Source organism: Lepisosteus platostomus, chromosome 6, assembly GCF_059453375.1.
Source record: "Lepisosteus platostomus isolate fLepPlt1 chromosome 6, fLepPlt1.hap1, whole genome shotgun sequence".
NCBI lineage: Eukaryota > Metazoa > Chordata > Actinopteri > Semionotiformes > Lepisosteidae > Lepisosteus > Lepisosteus platostomus.
In genome coordinates, this window is record NC_142616.1 from 28,583,613 (window position 1) to 28,610,827 (window position 27,215).

Genomic DNA, 27,215 nt, shown 5'->3' on the forward strand with positions numbered 1-27,215 from the left:
TACAAAGCAGGCTGTAATGCAGAATCATTGTAATGCATTGTTAGGTCTTTGCAAAAGCACAGCTCTACCAGACTGCAATTAGTGTGAAGGCTGCAAAAGCACTGTACATCTCAAGATGCCAATGCATTTGGATTGCAAAAGCAAATGTGTTTGAATGATGAGACACTTCCACAGTTTATTTTTTACACAATATTTAAAAGTATTAAAAATGCAATACATTTAATTTATACAGTCAACTTAGTTTGATAGCCTGGATTCCACATTCAGATTGGTTGGTGACCCTCATCATCAGGCTTTTAAGGGATGCTGTTTTGGGTGGTATTTTTTAATACTATTATCTCCTCATCCTGAATAAATTTCCATGGATGATACACCTAGGGGAATTGAAAAGGAACAGAAAGCCTTATAGTGTTACTATTTTAAACAAGTCAGCTTGCCTGAATAGATCTTAAGGCTTAGAAGTGAATGAGAAGAAGGCTGTGGCAAGAGGTCATTTCCTACTGTTTTTGTGGAGTTTTCTGAGAAACTCAATATGCATTTTTTCCCACTTCTTTCATGCTGTTCTGTAATGCACAGGTTGTGAATATCACATTGTGGCTTAAAGGCATAATGTGAGGCTTGGTGTATATTTGGAGGTTAATGTGTTTTAATTTTGAGAGTTGTGAAATTGGTCAAAGTCATAATGTCTGCCCTGACTTTCTCATCAGGTTTAATAATATATTCTCTTATTTTTGTACAAGTAAATGCATAAGCACATTGTGATAAAATGCTGTTAAAACAACAGAAAAAGTATATCTGTTCTATCACAATATTTTTCATGCCAGAGGCTGCTATTTTTGCTTTTTAAATCCCTGGTTGCTAGAGTTCTGGCTTTCTTTAATGTGAATAAAGGAGTGTAAATGACAATAATTAAGTACTAACAATTATTTTTATACTTTGTTAGTACACTTGCTTTGACTACGATTACCTACAGTAGTACCTAGTAATATATTTAACCTATTAATACCTGTACTACATTCTGTCTGGGACGGAGTCAAATATTTACATGACATAATAAAATATTATGTACTATGCCACACTCCTCACATGCTTATTTGAAAGTGTCAGATCAGAAAGCAGTGGGCCTCTTTGTACCTGTGTACTGACATGCCATTGGCCTCTAACTCAGTACAACTCTCTCCTTTCCTTTATCTCCTCTCTCTCATTTTTATCTGGCCCATTGCTTCTGTTCTTTAGGCCTGATAGATGTGTCTTTTAAGGTTACTTAAAGAGGTGAGGATGAAAACTAAAGAAGACTGAAATGCAAGTTCATTATTTCCAGTTCTTTCTTCAGATTTGAGATCCATGTCTTTCCTCCTATCATATCCATTCTTTGTTAATACAAGATATACAGTATAAATATATTTTAAGAATTAGTTCCATAATCAAACACATCAGTGTATGTATAAGTCTACTGTTTCTGTGATTCCCTACAGTTTTCTGGTGGCATGAAAACTTAAATACCAATGAAATTATGCTAAAATAAGGCCAAATAATTAATTATCTACACCATAATTGACCTAGTCACAAGAGGTAAATGGAAAAAGAGCAACAGGCTTAATTGTCAAACTAATATTTTCCATATTAACCTTTTTAAATTGGATCAAGGTTAACCTTAGACAAAGAAAGGTTAATTAGTTGACTGCTAATTGTCCTCATTTATCTTCCATCTATAGAATTAAGTGAAGCCATTTGTTCTAGAAAATTAGGATAATCTCTATTTTAATACTATTGTTTTTAATAGACTGGTGGCAAGTACCTGTACTTGGATGCTGTACTACGTTGTCCATCTTTGCAGGACAATTCGCTCCTGTGAAAATTCAGACAGCAATTCTAGCTGGTGCAATTAGCTTGTTTTGGCATAATGTCGAATGAAGCACACAAATACCTTGGATTAAACTAGGGGAAATTCCTATGCCAACAAAACAAGATGTATATGAGGAACAAAACATGTACGGTATCACATGTTTCTTTGCTGCTAAGTTAACTTTTAATGAGGAAGTGAGCTACAGAACAATTTCCCTCCATCTGACTGTGGTGAATTTGGGCGTCCATGACAGGTAAGGGTCATGTGGATATTTTCTTTTGGCTCATTACAGAAATGCTGCCACATCGTTCAGATAATTAATGCACAAGATTGCTGATCTCAGTAGTCTTGACCTGACACAAAGCCAAAAGAGCTACACCTGTTTTGTTCTTTAAATGAAGGCTTCATCAATGGTCAGAATTCATTCAGAATTCACAATTCCTGGTAAAACATAACTTGAATGAGGCTACAAAACACTGTCACAACTTCTACATAAATATTGTACAACATGGTATAAACACATTCATAACAACCATTTGCACAAATAACATTACAGATTGGCAATTATTCATAACGGTTCATATTAAAGCATACTTTCAGCTGGAAAGTAAGAGCAGAACTCCAGGTAAAGAATAATAAGTTGAAAATTACAGAATACACTATTGAGGTTTTGAGAGCTGACATACAGTATTGTATGTAGTGGTTGGTCTTGGTACAGTATGTTGATGATAAATTGTATTTTGCTATATGATTTTGCATTTTATTTAATCATGATACAAAGAAAAGAAGCCTATTAGCGCCAAGAATAAAAAAAATGATGTTAAAATGTGTTTAAAAAAGACAATATTGAGTTTAGACAAGATAATACTGTGTTTAAACAAGATAACATTGCATTTAAATGTGATAATTAGTGTAATTAGTAAACAATATTGCATATTTTTTAAATATCTTGCAATATACTGTATATGCAATAATATTGTCGCATGTAAAGTACCATTGCATTAACAACAGAATAATATCACCATACTCCACTTTGTGTAAATGAATTAGGCTAAAGGAGCACGTGTGCTGTTTTGTGTATGAAGTAGAACACCCTGTGATTGAGCATCCCTGGGTTAAAAGCATGTCATTTTCACCATTTTGGTAAAAAGTAGAAATGACATGGCTTTACAAAACGTATTTTATTCTTCATGTGAAACTGCAGAAACATGTAGAAAGGTTTTTGCCTAATCTTTCAACATTGAACAGAATTAATTTACTATGACTTTACAAAAACACTTATACAGTACATACTGTTGGTTTACTTTTACTGTTACTTTTGGTCAATCATTGAATATTTAAACACAAAATCCCTGAAAGCATTGCTTACATCAAATACCTTTAGATTTAGAATTATACAGCAAATGGCAGGGAATATACAGTACTGTAGCATGTGAAGGGAGAACAAGCAGTACTTCTGTGTCGGTTTGCACAGACATGAATATAAAAACATATGGGAATGCACAGCAAAACCAAATGGAATTCCAGGATGGCACACAAGTTGCTGCCATAGCCAAAAGAGTTAAGTGTTTATGAAGAGAGTCCTGTTGTCGGCCATGTGCTAGCAACACTGTCTCATTTAAACGCAATACTTATAGTGTTTAAATTCAATATTACCTTGTTTAAATGCATTGATATCTTGCTTAAATGTAATATTATCTTGTTTGAATGCAACATTTTATGTGGACTTGGCACTAATATGTTTCTGTTGCAAAGTGTTATGGAGAATAATATTTGTTAGCTTATTCTTTTTAAATATTAACAAATTACTAATTCTGTTCTGGGAGTTATTCGGATATATTTTTGGAAATTAAAGGATACATTTATCTACAAATTGCATTTAGTAAAGCTAGTGTAATTTCAATTTAATCTTCCTATATTCTCTTTTTACATTGCTCTTTGGAAATCATTGCTGAACGTGCACCATGACAAAAAACGTATCTTTGTAAAAGAAATCTTTACAAAAATGAGCTCCAAATCCAATATTAAGCTGTGGAGTGTAAAATAAACTACAGGTAAATCTGTTTTTTTAAACACGGGAAGCAACCCTGGAATTTTATACGATATGAAAGAATTGAGGGGACTTTGTTATTGTTACGATCCCTGCCTCTCGGCAACGAAAGAGGCAGAAGAAGGCGTAGCCTTAGTTCATTAGTACGCTTTCACCACCACACCTCCGTCTCATCTGGTATTAAAGCATTAGTCTTTCCCTACCCCCTCGCTCAGTATTGGTTTCCCTTTCGAGCTACTTAGTTGCGCTACGCCTTCTACCTCCTTGTACTGTTCTGGTTCCGACTTTGGTTTATCCCCTTTTACTACGTCTTTTGGATTACGGCTCGGCTTCGGTTGCTTTCTCCTAGTTTGGTTCTTTGGCTTCCCCTGGACTCTCGGCTCTCTCCTTCGTCTACGGTTTTGGATTATGGTCTGGCTTTGGCTACTCTCTCCCTGTTTGGATCACTGGCTTCCCCTGGACTCTCGGCTCTCTCCTTCGGCTACGGTATTTGGATCACGACTTGTCTCTATCGGCTCCCGCAAGTGGGTTCACTACTTGGTTTCGGTTTCACTAGCCGAATCCGTAACAGAATACTGAGCCCCTTAACATGGACCCAGCAGAGCAAGAGGAATTTCGCTCGGTTTTGGATCAGCACTGGCAAGCTTACTCCAGTTACAGGCTTCCGTCCAACAGATTTCAGCGCACCTGTCGGCAATGCCTCCTACCAGTAATAGTGAAAGTAACGCTGGAGCTGCCGCTTTGGCTCCGCCCCCGCCAGCTTCTACACCTGCTCCTCGACCTCTTCCACTTACACCCCCTGACAGGTTTGACAGGAACCCTACGAAATGTCGGGGCTTCTTGGCACAGTGTGCGCTGGTTTTCAGGCTCCATCCGGTAACTCTTTTTTCTTCTCAAGACAAGATTGCCTTCGTAGTTTCTCTGTTAACTGGCCGTGCTCTGGAATGGGCTACTGCCTTACTAGATCGCGGGGCTCCTGAGGTAAAGGACTATGATCTCTTTTTAGAGAAATTTAAGGGGGTTTTTTGTCGTTCCTCAGCTGGACAAGACTCCGCCTACCGCCTCTCATCTATCCGCCAGGGCCACAGGTCTGCACAGGATTACGCCATAGACTTTCAAGTGGCAGCAGCAGAGACTCACTGGGATGAGGTCCTGATTTTTCTTTTTCTGCAAGGAAAATGTGAGAAATAAAGGATCACCTGGTAACTATGCGACGGTCAGGCAGAACTTTGGAGGAAGTAATTTCCCAGGTGTTGGAGTTGCAGTTTAGAATTTGTCAGAGGAATAGAGAAAGATCTCAGACACAGATACAAGAGGTTCCTCGGCCACCACCTACCAACACTCTAGACTCGGAACAACCTATGGAAATTGCCCACGCCCGGTTAACTCCAGAAGAAAGAGAGAGATGCAGACAAGAGGGCCGCTGTATGTACTGTGGAAAATAAGGACACTTTAAAGCTGACTGCCCTGCTTTATGTTCATCTTTGAGGCGCCTTCCAACTGCTCAAGATCCTGTGGTGAGTGAGTTAACTCAATCCTCTAAGTTTTCCTCAGGATTTTCTATTATGTCTACATTGTTTTGGGGTAATAAACAGACGCCACTTCTTGCTTTTATTGACTCGGGGGCAGCAGGGAACTTCATCAATGCCTCCTTAGCTCAAGCTTGGAAACTGCCCCTGACCCAGGTGACTCCTCTTCGTGTACAATCTATTGATGGTTCCCCAGTGTCTCCAGGACTTATAAGATGGCAAACTGAACTAATAAGATTGTAAATTGGCGCCACACATGTGGAAGATATCTGGTTTTATCTCCTCGAGACCCCATCACATCCCCTTGTACTAGGCTTTCCCTGGCTCCAACAGCATGACCCTAACATTTCATGGTCCCATAGAGAAATTTTATCTTGGGGACCCCAATGTATTGGTAGTTGCTGTCATCTGCTTGTAAGAGTTGCACTCATGGAAACGCCCCCTTCTGGTGTCCCTACGATACCCCCCCAATATTCTGATCTACAGGAAGCCTTTAATGAGCAAGAGGCCTTGGCTCTCCCACCCCACCGACCTTATGACTGTGCCATCGACCTTTTGCCAGGAACTATTCCTCCTAAAGGTCGTATATTTCCGCTCTCCAATATGGAATCCGAGGCCCTGAAAGTGTATATACAAGATTCTCTGAAGGCTGGAATTATACGCCCATCTACTTCACCTGCTTGTGCCAGTTTCTTTTTTGTGGAAAGAAGGATGGTGGGCTCCGTCCCTGTATTGATTATCGTGGCCTTAACGAGATCACTATTAAAAACCGGTACCCTTTGCCTCTAATTCCGGCAGCACTTGAGTCTGTGCATGGGGCCAAGATCTTCACCAAACTGGATCAACGAGGGGCCTATAATTTAATCCGTATTTGGGAAGGGGACGAGTGGAAGACGGCATTTATGACAACCCATGGACATTATGAATATTTAGTCATGCCTTTTGGTTTGGTAAATGCCCCGGCAGTGTTTCAAACCTTTATTAATTATATTTTCCATGATCTGCTACAAAGGTTTGTCTTGGTATACCTGGATGACATTCTAATTTTCTCTAATACCTTCCAGGATCATGTTCTCCATGTCAGAGAAGTACTCTCCCGACTCATAAAGAATAAACTTTATGTCAAACTGGAGAAATGCACTTTTAATGCTTCTAGGATTCACTTTTTAGGTTACATCATCTCTCCAGAAGGGGTAGAAATGGACTCAAGTAAAGTCTCCGCAATTACTGATTTGCCCACACCCAAGAACCTTAAACACATACAACGGTTTCTAGGCTTTGCGAACTTCTATGGAAGGTTTATTCGAAACTTCAGCTCGGTGGTTGCTCCCATAACGTTTTTAACTCGCAAAGGACCCAGACAAGGTAAATGGACCCCTCAAGCAGAAGAGGCATTTCAGCACCTGAAACACCTTTTCACCACTGCCCCCATCCTGAAACACCCTGATCCTTCTTTGCCTTTTGTTGTTGAGGTGGACGCTTCTGGCCATGGTGTGGGCGCTGTTCTCTCTCAACGTCATGGAGAAAAACAGATTCTTCACCCCTGCGCCTTCTTTTCTAAGAAGTTATCCCCTGCACAGATGAACTATGATGTACTGGCTGGAGGGAGCTCATCATCCATTCTTAATATACGCAGATAACAAAAACCTGGAGTATTTACAATCGGCCAAACGTCTATGTCCTTGCCAGGCCAGATGGTCCCTCTTTTTCACCAGATTTAATTTCCTTATCACCTACACTCCAGGCTCTAAAAACATCAAAGCTGACGCTCTCTCACGGATCCACGACCCCCCTGAGGCTGAACTGCTTCCTGAAGCCATCATCCCTTCTGGTAAATTCCTGGCAGCTGTCAGATGGGACATAAAAGTCGTAGTTAGACGCGCCTTGGCTGGACAAACTTTACCTCCTCAGTGCCCTCAGGACAAGTTATTTGTCTCCACCCCAGTCAGATCTTCTGTCTTACAATGGGGACATGACTCCCGCTTTGCCGGACACCCTGGATTCCGACGTACCTTGGATTTCATCTCTAGAGATTTCTGGTGGCCAACCATGGTTAAAGATGTTAAGGAGTATGTCCAAGCCTGCTCTATATGTTCCCGAATTAAGTCTTCTCGCATGATGGCGGCAGGCCCTCTTCAACCCTTACCTATCCCTGACTGTCCTTGGACCCACCTCTCAGTTGATTTCATTACTGACTTTCCACCAAGCCAAGGATACACGACAGTCATGGTAGTAGTAGATCGTTTCTCTAAATCCGCCCATTTTATTCCCCTACCTCCCTTGCCTTCAGCTAGGGTACTGGCAGACCTGTTCGTACTGCATATCTTCCGTCTTCATGGCATCCCTAAAGACATTGTTTCCGATAGGGGCCCCCAGTTTATTTCACGATTTTGGAAGGCCTTCTGTAAGTCACTGGGAGCCTCAGTTTCGCTTACTTCAGCTTACCACCCTCAGGCCAATGGTCAAACTGAGCGGATGAATCAGGAACTGCTAACCTACTTACGGGCATATATCTCATCTACCCAAGATAACTGGGTGTCATTGCTTCCATGGGCAGAATATGCTCATAATTCTTTGTATACTTCTTCGACCGGCATGTCACCATTCAGCCTCCTCTTTTCCCGAACTCCCTGCCGGACACAGAAGTTCCTTCTGTTCAGGAGTATATCACTAACCTGCAGGACTTCTGGAAGAAGCCGCCCTTCTTCACACTGCAGCTCGGCAGAAGACCGTGGCGGATCGGCACCATCGGACCATACCCAGATTTCGACGTGGACAATTTGTCTGGTTGTCTACCCACAACCTTCCTCTTAAGCAACCTTCTGGCAAGCTTGCTCCCAGGTTCATCGGTCCTTTTCATGTCCTCACCCAGGTTACTCCTGTAACTTATCGGCTGGCCTTGCCTCCTACCCTCAGGATTCACCCTACATTCCATGTTTCCCTCCTTAAGCCCTTTCGCAGATCCACTCTGTCTAAACCACAACAAAAACCCCCACCACCTCGAGTAATTGATGGACTCCCTGCCTACACCGTAAATAAGATCTTAGATTCCTGATGGTCTCGTGAATCCCTGCAATACTAGTGGATTGGGAAGGCTACGGTCCAGAGGAGTGGTCGTGGGTACAGGAAAAAGATATACTGGATTCAAACCTGATCCGGGATTTCCATCAGAGTTTCCCTAATCGTCCAGCTAGGGCGTCGGGAGCCGCCTGTAGAGAGGGGGGTAATGTTACGATCCCTGCCTCTCGGCAACGAAAGAGGCAGAAGAAGGCGTATCCTTAGTTCATTAGTCCACCTATCAGTGTACGCTTTCACCACCACACCTCCGTCTCATCTGGTATTTAAGCATTAGTCTTTCCCTACCCCCTTGCTCAGTATTGGTTTCCCTTTCGAGCTACTTAGTTGCGCTATGCCTTCTACCTCCTTGTACTGTTCTGGTTCCGACTTTGGTTTATCCCCTTTTACTACATCTTTTGGATTACGGCTCGGCTTTGGTTGCTTTCTCCTAGTTTGGTTCTTTGGCTTCCCCTGGACTCTCGGCTCTCTCCTTCGTCTACGGTTTTGGATTATGGTCTGGCTTTGGCTACTCTCTCCCTGTTTGGATCACTGGCTTCCCCTGGACTCTCGGCTCTCTCCTTCGGCTACGGTATTTGGATCACGACTTGTCTCTATCGGCTCCCGCAAGTGGGTTCACTACTTGGTTGCAGTTTCACTAGCCGAATCCGTAACAGTTATTTGTAATTCAAGACACAGGTGAAACAGTTATCTGCAGGTAGTCTCGCATTCTTTATCTTAATTTATCTTTAAAAAAACAATTAATGAGTAGTGCTGTAACAAGTTGGAGAATCTGATTCTGCACAGTCTCATTTAAAACACCAGGTATTCTGTTGCTCTAATGGAGAGTAAATTAATTGATTGGTTGGTAGATAGGCTTTTTTATCAATTGATGACTGTTTTACCAATCAGGATACATTTCACATACAAGTTTATTATAGGAAAAGATAGTGAAAAAGCTTTTCAGGATACTTGTGTACTTCAGAGCAAAGTTAATTTTCTCTGATGAGAAAGACAACTGTCTCCCTTTTTTAATAGGTGGGGACGGCAGCAGATCTATATTTGCTTATTTTCTGGCATAAGGACTATTTGCAACATATATATTTTCTAAGATAATTCTTCTGTGGCTTCCTGACACATATAATTTTCATTCTTAAATATAGTGATACCAATGATTCCCTTGATTTTTATAGCATTTTTCATCTAAAATTTAATCCCAGAATTGGTATTATACACCACCGTCATAAAGCAGTCTAGTTTAGAAAGGAGAAATTGCTGAAATTGAAACATTAAAATAGCTATATTATTCAAACCAGGAGTAGAATTTAGCCAGGATGCTGGGGTGAACTCCCTATGCTTTCAACAAATGTCATGGGATCTCGAATGATCAAGACCTCAGTTTAACATATCATAAGGCAGCTTCTTCAGTGCAATGCATCGTCCTACTACAGCATTGCTTAGGAAGTTCTGTCCAGAGGAAGGACTAGCACAAATTGTTTTGCAAACACCATTTAAAGCATCAACCTGATCTTTGGTCTTTGGTCACTACCAGTACTGATGTAACCCAACCTTATTTAGCTGGAGAGATCTTAAGAGTTAAGGCTTCAAAGATAGATAAAGTGGTAATGCTAAAGATAGCAGAACTCATAAATTGTCCTATATTTCCTATACTGTATACTGTATGGTCAGCTAGAGATACGTCAATCCACATTGTCTGACACTATTGTGTTTTTGTGTCCATGCTCTTAGTTTCATGTTAAATAGAGAGCTTTGCAAAATTATTCAGACCCTTGCACGATTCTTATATTTTGTTATTGTAAAGATTCCAGTTATAACACTTTTAAATAACACTAATATTTGTTATATACACAACCTACTCAGAGATTCAAAGCAAAAAACAAAATGAAAAATACGTAATATGGTTGTCATCCTTAATGAGCCACACAGTTAACTGAGCAGCCCCCATCTACGTACAATAATAGTGCTTTACATAACTTCACATAAATCTGTTTAAGGTCCCTCATTCAAGTACTGAATTTTAAGCAAGGATTCAGCCATGGAGACCCAGCCAGGGAGCTTTCAAGACTCAGGGATACAGCTATAGAAAAGCACAAATCAGGATAAAGGGAGAAAAATCTAAAATACTGAATATCCCTTTGAGCTGTGTCAAGTGGATCATTACGAGTGTGTATTACACCATTCCGCCAATGCCTAGATCTGGCCTTCTGTTCCAAACAAACAAATGGAAAGGAGAAAACTGGTTGGGGATGCCACAGTGAGGCCAACAGCAACCTTGAAAGGGTTACAGAGATCAGTAGCTGACATGGGAGAGAATTTCCAAAGGTCAATAAAACCTGCATGGGATTTGCAACAAAGCAGTTAAGTAATATTAGATACAGGTGGGAAAAGATTTTAAAATCAGACAAAATTGGAAATTGTTGTTCTACTGTACAGTATATACAAAGCATTATCTGATTATCTGATGCAACATAGTGTGACATTCCATCAGCAAGATTCCTACAGTCAACCATGGAGGCATGGTGACGATATGACAGCATTAAGTTATACAGTAGGTCTGCTTCTCATCCTCAGAGACTGGGAAACTTGTCAAGACTAATGGTAATGTATGTTGTACAAAGCACTGGCAAATCATAGACAAAAACCTGATTCAGATGTAAAACTTGGTCAAAATACACATAATGAGCAAGGCCAGATCTACACTGAAGTGATATAAGAAAAAGAAAGTGAATCTCATTGAGTGGCTGTCAAAGCCTTGACTTGGATATAAAGAATCTGTGGAAAGGCTCGAAAACTCTTATCTATAAACAATCACCAGGAAACCCGAGAAAGCTCAAGTGCATCTTCTGTCAAGACAAATATGCAAAAATTTAACAAAGCCCTGCAAAATTGGTACTGTAGATATTTACCCAAAAACATCTATGGCAATAATTGCTACCAAGTTTCTTACACCATATTGTAAGTTCATATGGCTAAAATCTCATGCAATTAATGCACAGTATTTATTTATTTTTGCTTTATTTTTTGTTGACACTGTCTTTTACAAAATTCTAATTAAGATGGAACAAAGGATGGAATTTTGCATTATTTTTAGTGAATATTCTGTACTCCAGGGAATTAAGTGTGATACAGTATATCTCTCTGGGATCTCCCGTAAACTGAATGGCAAATATGACTCAAAATCTTATCTGGACATTTGTTATATATTACATTTAGTGTCTAATGAGTACTCATTGACACCGTTGGTTGTAAATTTATTATTAGTTCTCCTCCCTTCCTGTGTTCTGCAAGGCTGACATGAGCAGTAACCAGCTGTTCCTCAATTCCCAGAAGCTAGTGCATCTTCCCCTCCCAGCAGAAATTCAGAGACTTTTAGATGAATTAAGAGGTCTCCTAAAGGATAGAGTTTCTGCGATAATGAGCATCCTATTTAACCAGTATAACAATAACAGAGGAATACAAGGAGGCATGTTGAAGGATCTTGTAAATGAAGATAATAGGGATGACCTATCCCCTTCTGTCACCTGACCAGTCCACTCACAGCAGTGGGTTAGGTGACAGCATAAAATGAAGAAGTGAAGGCTTCCTAAGAGAGATATTTATTTTCTGCTGGGGGAAAAGAGCAGGTACTTCTTTAATATATACTGTAACACATGGGGCAAAGATCAGGGTAGCCAACATAGATGGAGGCAGGTGTTCATAGAGAGAGTAGCTATAGTGATACAAATACTGTATGTGGAGAGGAAAAAAAACTGCTACTGTATGTCCTGAAAGTCCAAACAGGGAGATGGAGCTGGCCACATGCTGCACCAAATGTGACACTGCTCTGTGTTGTGTGGTAATGTAATGCTTTTCAGTAAGTGTAACCCAGGGGAAAAAGACACACACACACACAGCTATAAAGTGAAAAATAGGGATTTTTATTTACAGTGAAGAAAAAGAAGTGTAACTAGTTGTGAGGACAACAATGCACATGGTATGTGGAAAAGGATCTTGTAGAGAGATGAGATCATGGCTGTAAGTAAATCATGAACATGCATAGTCTACAGTATGTGTGTTCTGTGCTGGACAAGTGACCCATCCAGGTTGTACGCCACCTAGAGCCCATTGCTTGCCGGATTAGGCTCCCCTGCGACTCTGTATTGGATAAAGTGGTTAGAAAATAGATGAAGTACCTCCTAACACAGCTATCATACTTATAAAACAACTTCATTAAATGCAGAGATGATTTGTTTTCCAAGAGAGTATAAACATTAAAATCTATTTTCTTTAATTATTTGTAGTGTTTCGGCTCCCTTTAAAAGTACAATTGATATGGAGATTTCAAGGATTCTGTTAACATTAAAATGCTTTAAGGCTATGTAATCATGAAAGTATTATTTAAGAACAAAGTGATGCACAAGCACCTTTATATAATGAGGTGCATATGAAGATTATATAATAATGACACTTTTGATGTCATTTTCCAAAATGCATTGGTACTCCACTTTTTAGCCTAGATACTTTTCTCCTGCTGATGGAAGTTTAAATCCTAAAATCAGCCACTTCGTGCAGTATTTTTCATCTAGGTACTGATTTTAAGAGTACATGTGGGTGTTCAAAAAAGGCAATTGTCATAATCAATGACAGGTGACATTAATGAGGCTACATTTTCTTTTTAGACCATTGTCTCTTTTGGAATTCTAGTTATTGTTAACATACTGTACTTATCAGTGTGGCTGCAGCAGGTGTCAGTAACAAATACAGTACCACCCTATGTAAAAGTACAGCACAAAACACAATATTTATCTGTCTGTTTAAACTAAATTGGTATGACCATTTCACAAATTCTAAGAGAAACTGACATTTCAAAAGAATATGCATTTTGCATGTTCAGGCTGCTGTGCCTTCAGCTCATCAGTTTAAAGGACATTTGCTCACAGAGAAAATAACAAGTGTAAAGTGATGGCAACTGCTGGCATTTAGTAGCAGAGATCTGTACGCAGCGGTACCCGTGCAGTGCACCGGACTGAAAGGAATGACATTTTTAGAAAGGGAAAGAGGCTTATGCTTTATAATTCAACCAGTTCCAAAATATGTGGCTTCTCATCTGCAGTAAAAATCACATCAGTGATGTACGATTAAAGAGTGCCTGCTTGTTCATGGGCTATGACCTTCCTGTTGGTGTGCCAGTGTTGGCAGTGAAAATTAAACTGCAGAGGAAACTAAAGGCAATTTTAAGGGGCAGATTGTACATATATTTATTCAGTGTATTTTAAAAGTTCAGTCTTAAGGAGAAGGGTTTGCCAATTTAATTTCACAAAAGGATGAAACACAGTGCACTACTTTTTTTGTAGTTTCCTTCATTCAATCATGCAAATAATAGATTAGTCCTAAACCCGATATAAATGTTTGAGTGAATTTGTTTTCTACAATTTTTGCAGATCTCCAACCAGCCCTACCATTTCCTCAGCCAATAGAGTTAAAACCAAAGTACTAAGCAGTTATCTCTTCATACTGCATTTGTTGGCTCATTTTGTTACTAATAGAATTTGACCAAACAACTTAATTTTAAAGTTATAGTGCTTTTCTTTCTATTATTCTTTCTATTTAGTGATATTCATAATGATAGCTAAATAATCTGTTTATGGTGCTGAAAAAAACTGTTGCTTTCCATGATTTATTTTTGCTTGCAGAGTCTACAGTGAAATTACTTTCCTATAGTTTTAATAGGCATGTGGGGTCAACTTCTATAAAGTTTTACCTGGGAAAAAGCAAGACCCAGTACTGGGTATTCAAATGAATGTAATAATGCGATGTGCAGTTGGGGATTCAAGACAAAATTTGTGTGTATATGAAATACATTTTTTTAACTCCAGTCTGACAAACTAAGATTCACTTTCCTCTTAGAAGACCTTCCTTAGACCTTCTGTAATCAAAATGGTCCAAGCATTTATAGTTGTAAGATAGTAAATTACGGTACCACATACAGACGCCAGTAATGTAGCATGCAGTTAAAAAAACTACACTAATATAATCTATAATGAGGTAGAAAATATTAAAAAAGAAAACAAATATCACAATTCAATCTATATCCTGCACAAATATAAAAGTAATATAGGAACAAGTAATAAGTTTATTCCATGCTGAAAAAAAGAAGAAAGAAAACACAACGTTTTGGCCGTCTTCAGGTCCTAAACTCGATATAAATTGGGTTTAAATATCACCTGAAGAAGACTCCACGGCCAAAACGTTCTGTTTTCTTTCTTCTTTTTTTCAGCATGGAATAAACCTATTAATAGTTTCTTTGCAGCCTACGCATGCTGATGCAGCTACCCACCTGAACTAATCGTAATATAGTAATGTTACAGTAATATAATAGTACTGTATCAGAGGAGAACCACATTTTACAAATACCACAGTTGTAGTAATATTTAGAGGTAATATTTTTTTTCTTTTGTGATTTTGGATAAAAAATAAAATGATATACAAACACCAACATCATGCTCAAAAGTTATCTTTAAATTACACGACTTTCATATGCTTTTAATGGTTCCTGTCACGGACGTCCAAAGGGACTAACCGTGGGGAGCAGGAGAGCGGAAAAAGACCCATATGCGTAGCGGCGAGACGGGAAAAAGGCCCGGGCTCATTAGTGCAAAGAGTTCAGGAATGCCGTATAGAAACCTATGCCCTCAGGGAGCGGACGTGGGGCGCCCTGGTGCTAGGCGGGTCTCAGGACATCCGAACGTCAATGCTGAGCGAGGACAGAGTACAAGACCCGGAAATATATAGCCCAAGGGAAAGAGAGGGACAGGAAGGACAGCAGACCGGAAACTAGGGACAGGACAGAGAAGGAGCGCCCTCTGGCTGCAGAGGGCGTGACAGTACCCCCCCCTTCATGGGCGGCTCCAGACGCCCATACAAATAAATAAGCTGCACAGCACTGGGGGGAGGAAAAACCTCATTTAACTGAAAGGAAACCTCCGGGAATCCACGGCTGAGAGCTACCCCTTCCTCCGGGGTATAAACCTTTATCGGGTGGAGGAAGGGGGGGGTAGAGTAGAGCTCCGGAGACTAAAAACAAAAAAAAAGTACACAAGCACAAACACAACAGACAAAAAACTGGGAAAGACCAGAGAGACAAACCACAAAAAAAATAGGAACAAAAAACAGGTAGGAACCAAAGTTCCGAGACACAGAGAGCAGGGGGGACCAAAAAGGAGGGGAAACCAGGAAGAAAAAAAAAATCAAAACAAAAGGCAAAAAACAAGAAAAAAAAACACAAAAACCCCGGGGAAAAATACCGCAGACTGGGCAAATGGCACGTTCACATTCTAACGCTGATATCGGAGTGGACAACCTGAGGAAAGCCAGACCGAAGTCCGCTCACAGACACAGATGCCCGGAGTGATATCCAGCGAAAAGAATGGAGGAACGGCAAATGGGCACGTTCGCATACTAACGCTGATATCGGAGTGGACAACCTGAGGAAAGCCAGACCGAAGCCCGCTCACAGACACAGATGCCCGGAGTGATATCCAGCGAAAGGCATGGAGGAACGGCAGAAAGCTTACCATTCTATCACTGATATCGGAGAGAGCAAGACCAGGAAGAGCCAGGCAAGAGAACCCGCTCCAGACACAGAAGCTCGGAGTGATATCCAGTAATAAGAATAGGCAAGCCAGCTCAACATTCAATCACTGATATCGGAGTGATCTACCCGAGGAAAGCCAGGTACAGGACCCGCTCACAGGCACGGAAGATCGGAGTGAAATCCAGTGATAAGAATAGAGGAACTGAAAAAAAAACAGCCCAGAGAAAAAGAGAAAAAAAAACTGCGGCAAGACAAAAAAAAAAAGCGCCGCTCGCGGGGTCAGTAGGTGGCTCAGCATTCTGTCACGGACGTCCAAAGGGACTAACCGTGGGGAGTAGGAGAGCAGAAAAAGACCCATATGCGTAGCGGCGAGACGGGAAAAAGGCCCGGGCTCATTAGTGCAAAGAGTTCAGGAATGCCGTATAGAAACCTATGCCCTCAGGGAGCGGACGTGGGGCACCCTGGTGCTAGGCGGGTCTCAGGACATCCGAACGTCAATGCTGAGCGAGGACAGAGTACAAGACCCGGAAATATATAGCCCAAGGGAAAGAGAGGGACAGGAAGGACAGCAGACCGGAAACTAGGGACAGGACAGAGAAGGAGCGCCCTCTGGCTGCAGAGGGCGTGACAGTTCCTTTATTAAACTAGACCTGAAGAAGGCTGCTTAGCTAAAGGTTGCGTTCTCAGCATATACAGTATACTTCCATGTATCTTTTAACTACTTAATTACTGCACAACAGCCTTCCATGTTGACATTTCACTCTTGTAATTTTGTCATGTGTCTGCTTTAGTGTCCCAGTCTATGCTTATCATTAAGCTAAAGTACACGCCTGTCTTTGTACAGTTGAAGATAAACACAAGCAGTGACAATTCATTTAGCAGCTGTGGGGAACATAAGTTCACAGCACTAAGCAGCTTGTTCAGATTAGTATTCCTTAAAAACTCATTTAGTGTTTGACTTTGTGATGCTGTTCGTGATGCTGAGGATTATTTTTTTCTTCTTTCCTTTTTAATGTCTATCAGAGCACTCTGTGAAGACAAAGTAATTGTGCCAGTTTTTAATTATGTGAGAGCCGCATCATGTCCAATGGAGACATCAGAGAAATGTCAAGACATGTGTCTGGACAAGGCAGGGGAGCAATGAGCTGTGTTACTATGCACATTAATTGAGGGCAAATTAATATACATTGTTCATGTTTATGTTGATGAGCTAATTTTCTTTAGAGGGTAGAGCAGAGAGCTGAGTCAGTAACGAGAAGCTATCCCGATGCACCTGAGCAACACTCTACAGAAGAAACGTTGTACATTTTACACTCATTCATTCTAATTTAAGCATGGAATCAACCCTAATAACTAAATTGTACTTGCACCCCCCACACACACTTAATTTTTTCTTTTTTAAAATGAAAATACTGTAAATTTGACAAAATAAAAACAAGAATCTTTCCACACTGATGATCATAAAGCTAACCAAAATATTGTTTTAAGAGGCCAACGTATAGTTTGCACAACAAATCATAAATAATAAAGATGTCATAAAAATAGTGTTGAATTCTTTAACATTAGATTTTAAAAAAAGATTTTTTCCTCTTTAACTTAAAATTAATATATCTGTTCCAGAGTTTAATGAAAACCTTGATAAAAGATTAGCTATTTATAAAACACATTAAATAATGAAGAAAATGTCTTTAATGAATATATTAGTTGTTTAGTAAAATGTATTGCACTTTTTAACATGAAATAAGAACTAATCTTAGAAACGTGACAAACTGCATTCATAAATGTTTTAGATTTAATCATTCATAACAGAAACAGGAGCTAGAATAAAGAAATAAAACATGTTTTTTAATTTAGTTTCCTTTTTAGAGGCACAATCATATACACAGCTTTCTAAAGATCATTTTAGTTTTAGGCTCCAAGGACATCACTTCTTTACTAAGCCAACAAAGAATTTTGCTCAGTTCATGGGAGCAGGGAAACATTTAATATTTAATACATTTATCAGCCTACAAAGTTCAGAGTTGGGATCCAGTGAAATTCAGGTTACTTAAAATAACCCAAAGAGAGGCTAGGACATAGTTCTTTTTTCATTTTTGATGTTTCAATCCGTCCCTGCTTGCCATCACCTATGATGTGTGCTCTAGAAATGATGAAGATAATGCTTGGAGTGTACAAGCCTACACGGAACCACTGATATCCCTGCTGGAAGCCTCTTTATCTACAAGAGTTGACCCATAATTTCAGGTGTCTGATCTCTTTTAAAACCAATTAACTGAGACACAAACAACTTTTGTTTCCTACAGGTTCTGATTATTTCTGTGATCAATATTGCAAACCGCTTTTTAGAAAAGATCATGTGTACTGTACCAATTTAACATGACATCTATTGATTTAAATTCTGCACTATAAACTAACATTCGGCTTGATTCTTGTTGTTTCCATAATTGTCTGGAAGATGTACAGTAAATGATGTGTCAACATAACAATTCTGAAATGAGTATCTTCTTCAGCTCTGGTGCTTCCTATCTTATATAGTAAAAATGTCTTTACTATAAATATGTATTTATGTAAAGTAAATGTGTAACACTATTATTTTTTATACACAAAATGAAACCTGCTGGATGTTTTCCCATGTTTTTATTTTGCTTAAGTTTTATTTATTTTTCAGCTTCTGTTTGCTCATCCTACTCTCTCTTTCCTAGCGTTAATCCCACATCAGCAGGGTCCGCTTGTCGGCACACCAGTCTCCATTTGGTGGTTTGAACCAAACCTTTGAGCTGACGTTGCCATTAAATGCGACCGAGAATACTCCAACCGGCGTGTCGCTCCGCCGATTATTAGGAGGCATGGGAAATTTGGCCAGGATGCCGGGGTTACACCCCTACTCTTTTTGAGAAACACCCTGGGATTTTTAATTACCACAGAGAGTCAGGACCTCGGTTTTACAGTACGTCTCATCCGAAGGATGACGCTTATTTACAGTATAGTGTCCCAGTCACTATACTGGGGCATTAGGACCCACACAGACTGCAGGGTGAGCGCCCCCTGATGGCCCCACTAACACCTCTTCCAGCAGCAACCTTGGGAGGTCCAGGTACTGACCAGGCTCACACCTGCTTAGCTTCAGTGGGTTGCCAGTTGTGAGTTGCAGGGTGATATGGCTGCTTGCTGTTTGCCCATCCTACTATTTTACATAATCTGCAAATTTGACTATTTTACTTACAGTAGGAAGCTAGAATCTTATCATATATTATTATATCTTAATTACTGTAGGTAGTAGTCCTAATACAGACCCCTGTGATACTCCACAGATTACTTCCCTATTAGGGCACTATGCAAAGGTCTATTTGATGACATGAGAGGAGTAATTAAAAAGCTGAATTTGTTTTTTTGTGTGTGTTGGTATCATTTTTCTAATACATTTCATGCTTTAAAAGTGCTTTATTTTCCCCATAACTGTATTTTGTTATGGTGGTCCCACATAGTAATCCACCATTATCTATGTTTAGTGATTGATTTTTATTCTGGAGGAATAACGGCATGCAATGCAAGAGTACAGTCACTGGGGAGCCTACCACACGTTTTGAATAAGAATAATCTGGTAAAACATAAGATGGATGTTACAATCATATCCCAATTCACTTACCTTAATGTGCAGCTGCTGTGAGATAGCAAAGCATATCATGGCTGGTGTTGTAAAGTTGTTTATGTTGAATGATATTCTAGTAAACTTTAATAGAAGCACAGTGGAAAATGGGAATAGGAGGAATATATGTTTTGAAACACTTTGATCAGAGTGTATATTTTTAACATTCTAGTTTTGCACTTACTGTGAAACAAGTTGGTTTTATTGGACAAATTCATGAACAGGGGATAATTTATCCTTGGTTGCACCTGATCCTTGATCCTTGTTTTGTAAATTGACCAAGAATTATCCACAGGGATTTGACGGCAAGACAGCAAGAGAAAAGCTAGCACTACATAGACAAATGCAAAATTACTGAAATTACTCAAATTACTGAAATGTTATTGTCTGGTACTGTATGTGCATGTTTTATGGAACCCCATAATTCACTATGAAACTATGGTGGTATCTCAATGAACTACTGTAGTTCAGGATTAGTATGAATCAGTTGTATGCACTGTATGATCCATCTCCATCCATCCATTTCCTAACTGCTTCATCCAATGTACTAGGGGGTTGGAGGGGCGGTGGAGCCTATTCCGGCAAGCAACTGGTGCCAAGCAGGATACATGCTGGACGGAATGGCAGTCTCAAACACAAACATGCACACACTCACATCTGGACAAATCTTTCCGGAAGCTGATTAACCTATCAGTATGTCTGTGAACTGTGAAACTGGAGCACCTGGAAGAAACTCATGCGAACATGGGGAGAACATACAAACTCAACTCACATTGAATTTAACCCAGGGCCCCATTGCTGCAAGTCAGAAATTCTAACCACAGTCTCATCAGGTCACACTTTGACTGTATGACACATTAAAGCATTTGGGGATCGGGTGCATTTATGAAACAACTTGGTTTTCATCTAGTTTTCAGATATTAGAGCATTTTGGGTGACATGTGATCTAGTTTTTTTAATAACTGACATATACAGTATTCAGGAGACTGCATGACTACACGTCTGCTTGTAGCCCTTGAAAACCATCATTCAAAAAGTTTCATGCATCCTTACCTCTCTTCCAGCATTTGTGTATCAGATTAAATATTGTTTTGGGTGTATTGTGGAGCACAGCTGTTTGTACTCCATTGCCTCAACAAGCTCTTCCTCAGACAACCCAAGCATTATTATGATTAACAGAATGATGCCTTGGCACACATGTACTGTACCTCATCGAAGCACCACCTAAAAACTATTCCAATAAACAAATACTCAAGTAAAATAAATAGACCTCCACACTGAAGTGGTTTGTTTGAACTTTGATTGCAACACAGCACTACTTAAAAATAATCAGACATTAATAATGCAGTCTCATCCTCTTCTGAGATGTTGTGAAGTGGCTTCATGGGCCATTATGCATGCACGGTTTGATTTTAGTCATGGCCCAGCACCAAGTCCAGAGATTGAAACCTGTGCTGATTTAGCTACATTAATTCAATGACGCAGCTCCATGAATCTTGTCATCTACAGTTTTATTAAAGAAATGTGAATCATTGCAACAGGCTTGTTATAAATTGGCAGCCTGCTGGGAAGATGCCAGGGCTCCAAAAGAGATGAAGCAATGTATTTCACAAAGTGAGAGTCCACCGAACACAGCTGAAGCCATTTGAATGCTGAGCATCTGTAAATTATTTTGAAGAGACCATGAACAAATAAAAAACAACAATTAGGTCTTCTTGTCAGTACTCTGGTCAATACCAAGACGTTTAGTCTCAATTTCTGAAGAATAACCTCAAAGGAAGTGTTATCATGTTTGAGTAGCAGAGAGAACAATGTGATATTTGCATTAATTAGGCTACAGAAAAGCTGCTATTGTTGTTACACTCTTATTCGTTGTTGTTTTTTAAGGAGGATGTTTCATTTAATCACAGGCAGATTGTATGTAATGTAGCAATCTCTAATGAGTAGGATATCACAGAAGGGATGGAAATCTAGATAAATGCCCTTCTGTTTAGCCTGGGGATTCTTGCTCATATTTTGCCAGTGAGCTCTTTCTCACTAGCCTCAGGTCATCAAGCATCTGTGATTTTCTGTCCACCTATATGTTTCAATTAAAAATGGACAAAGAATCTGACCCATTTCTGTTTCAAACACAAAGAATGAGACAGGCCAAAAAAAAGTGAATTATAGGTAAAGATTGTAAGCCAGGTAACCATTCTAATGAGGATGGGTCTGTTGCTTAAGCTTAAGAAATCTAAAGTTATGGATGTTGCAAATACTATGCAAGACAAAATTAAATTGTAAAACTAAGTAAACAATGTAGATACAGAGCAGTAATATACTGTCAACACCACATTGTTATATATTCTGTGATTACTGTATACTACAATGAATATGTACAGTTAGCAAAATAGAAACCTACATTACCTATGTGAGACATAAAAACATTAGTGTGATGTACAGTAGTGTAGGAGTTATTGGATAAAGGAAAAGTGAGAAATCACAGGTGCTGTCAAAGGTGATAAATCAGGGATTGAGCAATTCTGATTTCTGTGAGCAATTCATTCCTCTGTTGAGGAAAGAGGGTGAAAGTGGGAAAGTGGATACAAGGTATAAAAAAATCTAACAGAAGAGAAGGAGTGGAGAGAGCAGGAGGAGATAATGTGTATGGAAAGATAAGGGACTGAAGACACAACAGGTGCAGAGTGGCTGAAAGAGATCTTTGAATTGGGTGCAGGAATTCAGCTGGCAGCAGTAAGGAGCTAGTGGGTTGGCTGGTGTAATGCTGTGGTACTTTATGGGAAAAGCAAGAAAGAGAAGAGGCAAGGCAATCAGAAGAACTCTAGATGAGTTGGGGTGGACAGATGCTTTGATAACACTTGAATTCAAAGGTCATGAAAAGGTCTCTGTATTTGAATTTAGTGTTTGTCAAGAGGCCAGTCAAGTGGGAATTACAGTAGTTTAGGTGGGAGACTGCCAGGACCTGAACTAGATGATGTGTAAAATAGTAAGAACAGGGAGGATTCCACAATTTTTTAGATTTGAGCAATGTGTAGGTCATACAGTTGTGTTTATGGAGAGAGCAAAGTAAAGGGACCAGTAATTGAATACAAGCTTTTTGTAGATATGTCAGGCATGTCTTCCTATCCTTATCACAAAACTAAAATTGTAAATGTAAGAGCACTTTCCTTTGTTTGAAAGTTATTGACAAAAAAACCAAAGCAGATAAGCAATCTTCAGTCAACATTAAAAAATCAAAAACAAGTTTCAAGGGGGAAGACTTGTGAATTACATATAGAGTAATCTGAATAACATTCCATGACACTTGATAATCTAATTATTTCCAAATGTACAGTATGTATTCAGTGTAGCATTCCAATGCTGTGGGAAAAAAATGGTCTGTGATGTATATAATAATACCCATCAATAAATGGTCCCCTCCTGTTTCATGAAAATTCTGAAAGAAACTAATTAATGTTCTAGCAGATTTAACTCTCGCATAGCCAATACAAGTATCTGCTTTCTGTCTGATAAGTGCAAATTTCACAATGCCAATGCAGATTCCCAGATGAAGAACAGGAAATAGTATAGGAAAGTAATAAATCTAGTCTGCCTAGTCACCTCCAGGGTTGGAAGGAGCCTGTGCTGATTCTCTCTATAGGCCATTCTTAATTTAAACCCCAGAGAACTAATCAGGAAGATTTTCAAGTTGGTCATGTAGTTCAAAGGGTTGCAATGCACTTCATTTTTAATTGTTATTGCCTTTAATGGCTTTAGAGAGACATTCTACTAAAAAATGTCTAGATGGAAGACAGTGCTGTGACAGGCAGTTCTGAAGAGCAAAAATAGTACTCAGCACTGTCCCCCACTGTCCTTGAAAGACAAAGAGATCCATTGGAGACATTTCCAAAGAAGGTTAAGTCTAAGTGTTTTACAACAATAGGGTGTGTTTCCTTGGTGAACATTAGGTTCTTCTGTGCATAATTGGAGTTATGTCTATGAAAGAGTTTACATCAAACATGTACTGTAATTTGCATGTCTTTTATACTGTAAAATAAAGATTAGTCATCTTAGATACCCTTGTGAGTTTTCAAATTAACCATTCAAGGTAATCACCATATGGCTTTACATACAATCAACCTGACCTCCTTCAAAGAATGCTGTCTGATGCTCATTCCTTGATAGACAGCATTTTCCAAGGGAGATCCACTCATGGTGTCTCTGTGTTGCAGCTGGCCACATGGGACTCCAGCCGGGGGCTCAACGGCAGCCTGAAGGAGAGCCGCATTGAGAATGGCATGCAGGGCGTAACTGTCAAAGTGGTGACGCTGCTGGTAGGAGAAATGCACTATAAATATATATACAATGAATATACGATAAACACATATTATTGCCCCAAGTTGAATTGGCACTGGACACAACAGCTCATGCAAACAACAGTGCAAAAGTGAAGTATTACATCTGTAGGCTAACCAAGCAGATCAATTGATTTTTTACTGTTTTTAATGTAAATAAATGACATCATAGTAAGAAATCTTGGGATTATCATTATGAAATAAGCACTAGCTGTTGTGACCATACTCTATGATAGCAAACATTTTTAACAGAATATTGAATTGTTCTTTGTTCTGCTGAAAACCTACTAAGGTCTGCACATACTGTATCACAACCAGATAATTTTTGGAGGTTTGTAACACAAATAATATCTTCATTAAATCTTACTTTATACAGGTTAAAGGGTAATTGCACTTGACCAAAACTATTGCCTATGATGTACTGTATATGACACAAATTTCAGATTTTGATGTGAGAAAGGTATAACTTATTTTATGTAATAATGTTACATAAATGTTAAAGGAGATCATTTTAAAATGAGAGAGGTCAAAAGGACAAAACAGTCATCAGCAAGAAACATTTCTTAAAATAGTATACAGGTAATAGTTTTGTATTTCATGTATGCATTACTAGTTGGAAAAATGGTTGTTAAGTACTGTGTACACATTTTAAAATTGGTGTTTCAAAAAATATTTCCTGTGCTTGTTAAATGAGGGATTGGTTCCCACTATCATTAAAAACCTCTTCAGAAAAGGTCTCATCAAATGATATTTTTATTGCTTACTATAACCAAAAGTCTGTCAATGTCCTCCTTGCAACATTAGGTGGGTTATGTTCCATCTGCGCTGTAGCTACAGGATCAATGTGGCCAGGCTGCTGCTTCTGACTTGTGCGGTAGTGTGTGATATTAATGGTGGAGCTCAGAACACTACTTTTCATTGGGGACAGTAGAGTGGTCCTTCCTCCCTAAAGATTAACTTGTGACTGGATTATAAGTATCTGGCTTTTCATTTATCCTCCCTGGCTTGACTTGCTTCAGGCACTGCTATTTCATCATGTCATTAGACACCGTAGTGGGATTTTTTATATATTTTTTTTATTTCTTCCAGCCATGACAGTTCTCCCATAAAAAAACTGTGATAATTTGCCCCAGTAAATTCAAAGCAATAATTCCAAAGAGATGACTTATCATCCCTGCCATTACACAGTGGGGTATGGGTCACTGCGCACACAAGAGGCACTTTATTAAAATTAAATTTGACTATCAGGTTTTGCCACTGAACTTATACAAAGTTGTCAAAGATTGCACAGCATGCAGACATCAGCCTGTCCTCTTTGCATTAAAATATACGTCATTAATGAGAATCCTAATGATCATGAATTTTAATGACTATTTTTGTAAATTATAAAATCTAATGAAAAGAAAAACAGTATAGTAAATAGTTTTGCAGTTTATTTCTTAACCCTTGATTTTCTTTGCTGTTTTTCACTGCTGGTGACTGTTCATACCATACCACTTTTGTCCTGTAGGAGGAGCCTTTTGTCATGGTTGCTGAGAACATTCTGGGACAACCCAAACGCTACAAAGGCTTTTCCATTGATGTACTGGATGCACTGGCAAAGAACTTGGGTTTCAAATACGAGATCTACCAAGTGTCAGACAGCAAATATGGCACTCAACTGCCCAATGGCTCTTGGAATGGCATGATCGGAGAGCTGATTAACAAGGCAAGAATAATATTCACTAGAGCACACAGACTGCTGACTTTTGTAAAAGTATTCTCAGCTTTTAAAAAATGGTTTAACCGGGTTTGTGATCTGAAAGCTTTGAATGTGAGTTTTGAGCTTGTTCAACATAAATGTGTACCACTGTCCTTAACAAAACCTTTTAAACGTCCTTCTTAATTTAAGTGTGGAAAAAATAAAATTACTCTCAAGTGTAACACATTTCCCTCTTGGAAATTCTTAACAAGTCTCTTTGAACATTTTACGACTATTTAAAGGCAGAGTGCAAGGAAATAGTAATTTGAGCACATTCCTCAAGTGCTAGATTTTTGTATTTTCTTCACAATCATGTTATATTGAATTGTTCTTGTTTTTTCTGTTTTTAAAAAAGTTTAAATTAATTAAAGCTAGCTAATAAAAAAGAAATCCTGGAAGCCTTTATATGGAGATGAATTAAAAATTATGAGTACCAACTATATCTCTTGCAGATTTTAAGACCTGTCAGTTTTTTCTTGAGAAGCTTTTTTACCATTTTAATTCATATGGAGAAAAGTTGTTGAGAATCAAAATTTCCGAACACAGTATAGCCATAAGGCATAAGTGAATTTGATGACATTTCCAAATCTTATTGCACTCTTTGTTCACTTCACAGAGGGCAGATCTGGCCGTCTCTGCAATCACCATCACGCCGGAGCGGGAGAGCGTGGTGGATTTCACCAAGCGCTACATGGACTACTCTGTGGGCATCCTGCTCCGGAAACCTGAGGAGAAGATCAATATCTTTTCGTTGTTTGCCCCCTTTGACCTTGCTGTGTGGGCCTGTATTGCTGCGGCCATCCCAGTTGTTGGGGTCCTGATCTTCGTGCTGAACCGTATCCAGTCAGTGAGGACACAGAATCCCACAACCCACCAGCAGCAGCCCCCCTCTTCCTCGGTCTCCACCTCTCTGCACAGTGCCATATGGGTGGTCTACGGGGCCTTTGTACAACAAGGTAAGCTCAGCAGGCGATCCAGGGTTGACTCCACTATATAGTAACCTTTTTGGAGTTCTTATATTTTTCTAGATCAGGAAAACAGGCCACTACTGTCCTCAAGTGCCAGGTTCCTGCATGTTTTAGAGGTAAATGAAATTAACATGCAATAAAGTTGACTTATTTTGCTCTAGCCCACCTGTTTCCAGTGGAGCACGTGATGGAGAAAACACATCTGCTTTTGGGATTAAAATGTGAGATTTTTAAATCTATTACATATAAAACAGACAAAAAGAAAGAAAACAAAATTGAACCCAACAGATTGCACCAGAAACCAAAGCTTGATTTTCTAATGTTTAATAAATAGTGTAGACATCTCATGCTGGGGGAGACTTTTGGAGCACTGATACCCTGGGAAATACAAATACAAAATAAAGTAGAGTTTATGAGGTGATCTGGTGACAAAAATGTCATTAGTACTTCTAG

At 39.3% G+C, this 27,215-nt stretch overlaps 1 protein-coding gene across 2 annotated transcripts in view; it reads left to right on the forward strand.

Annotated features, from left to right (window-relative positions):
• LOC148661441 (glutamate receptor ionotropic, delta-1-like) overlaps window positions 1-27,215 on the forward strand; it is a 367,556-nt gene that overhangs the window by 305,515 nt on the left and 34,826 nt on the right. For both annotated transcript variants that reach the window (XM_088635198.1, XM_088635199.1), the window contains exons 9-11: window positions 23,931-24,032; window positions 25,564-25,761; window positions 26,411-26,750. In XM_088635198.1, coding sequence (XP_088491324.1) covers window positions 23,931-24,032; window positions 25,564-25,761; window positions 26,411-26,750 — 640 coding nt within the window. The remainder of the gene's footprint in view (window positions 1-23,930; window positions 24,033-25,563; window positions 25,762-26,410; window positions 26,751-27,215) is intronic.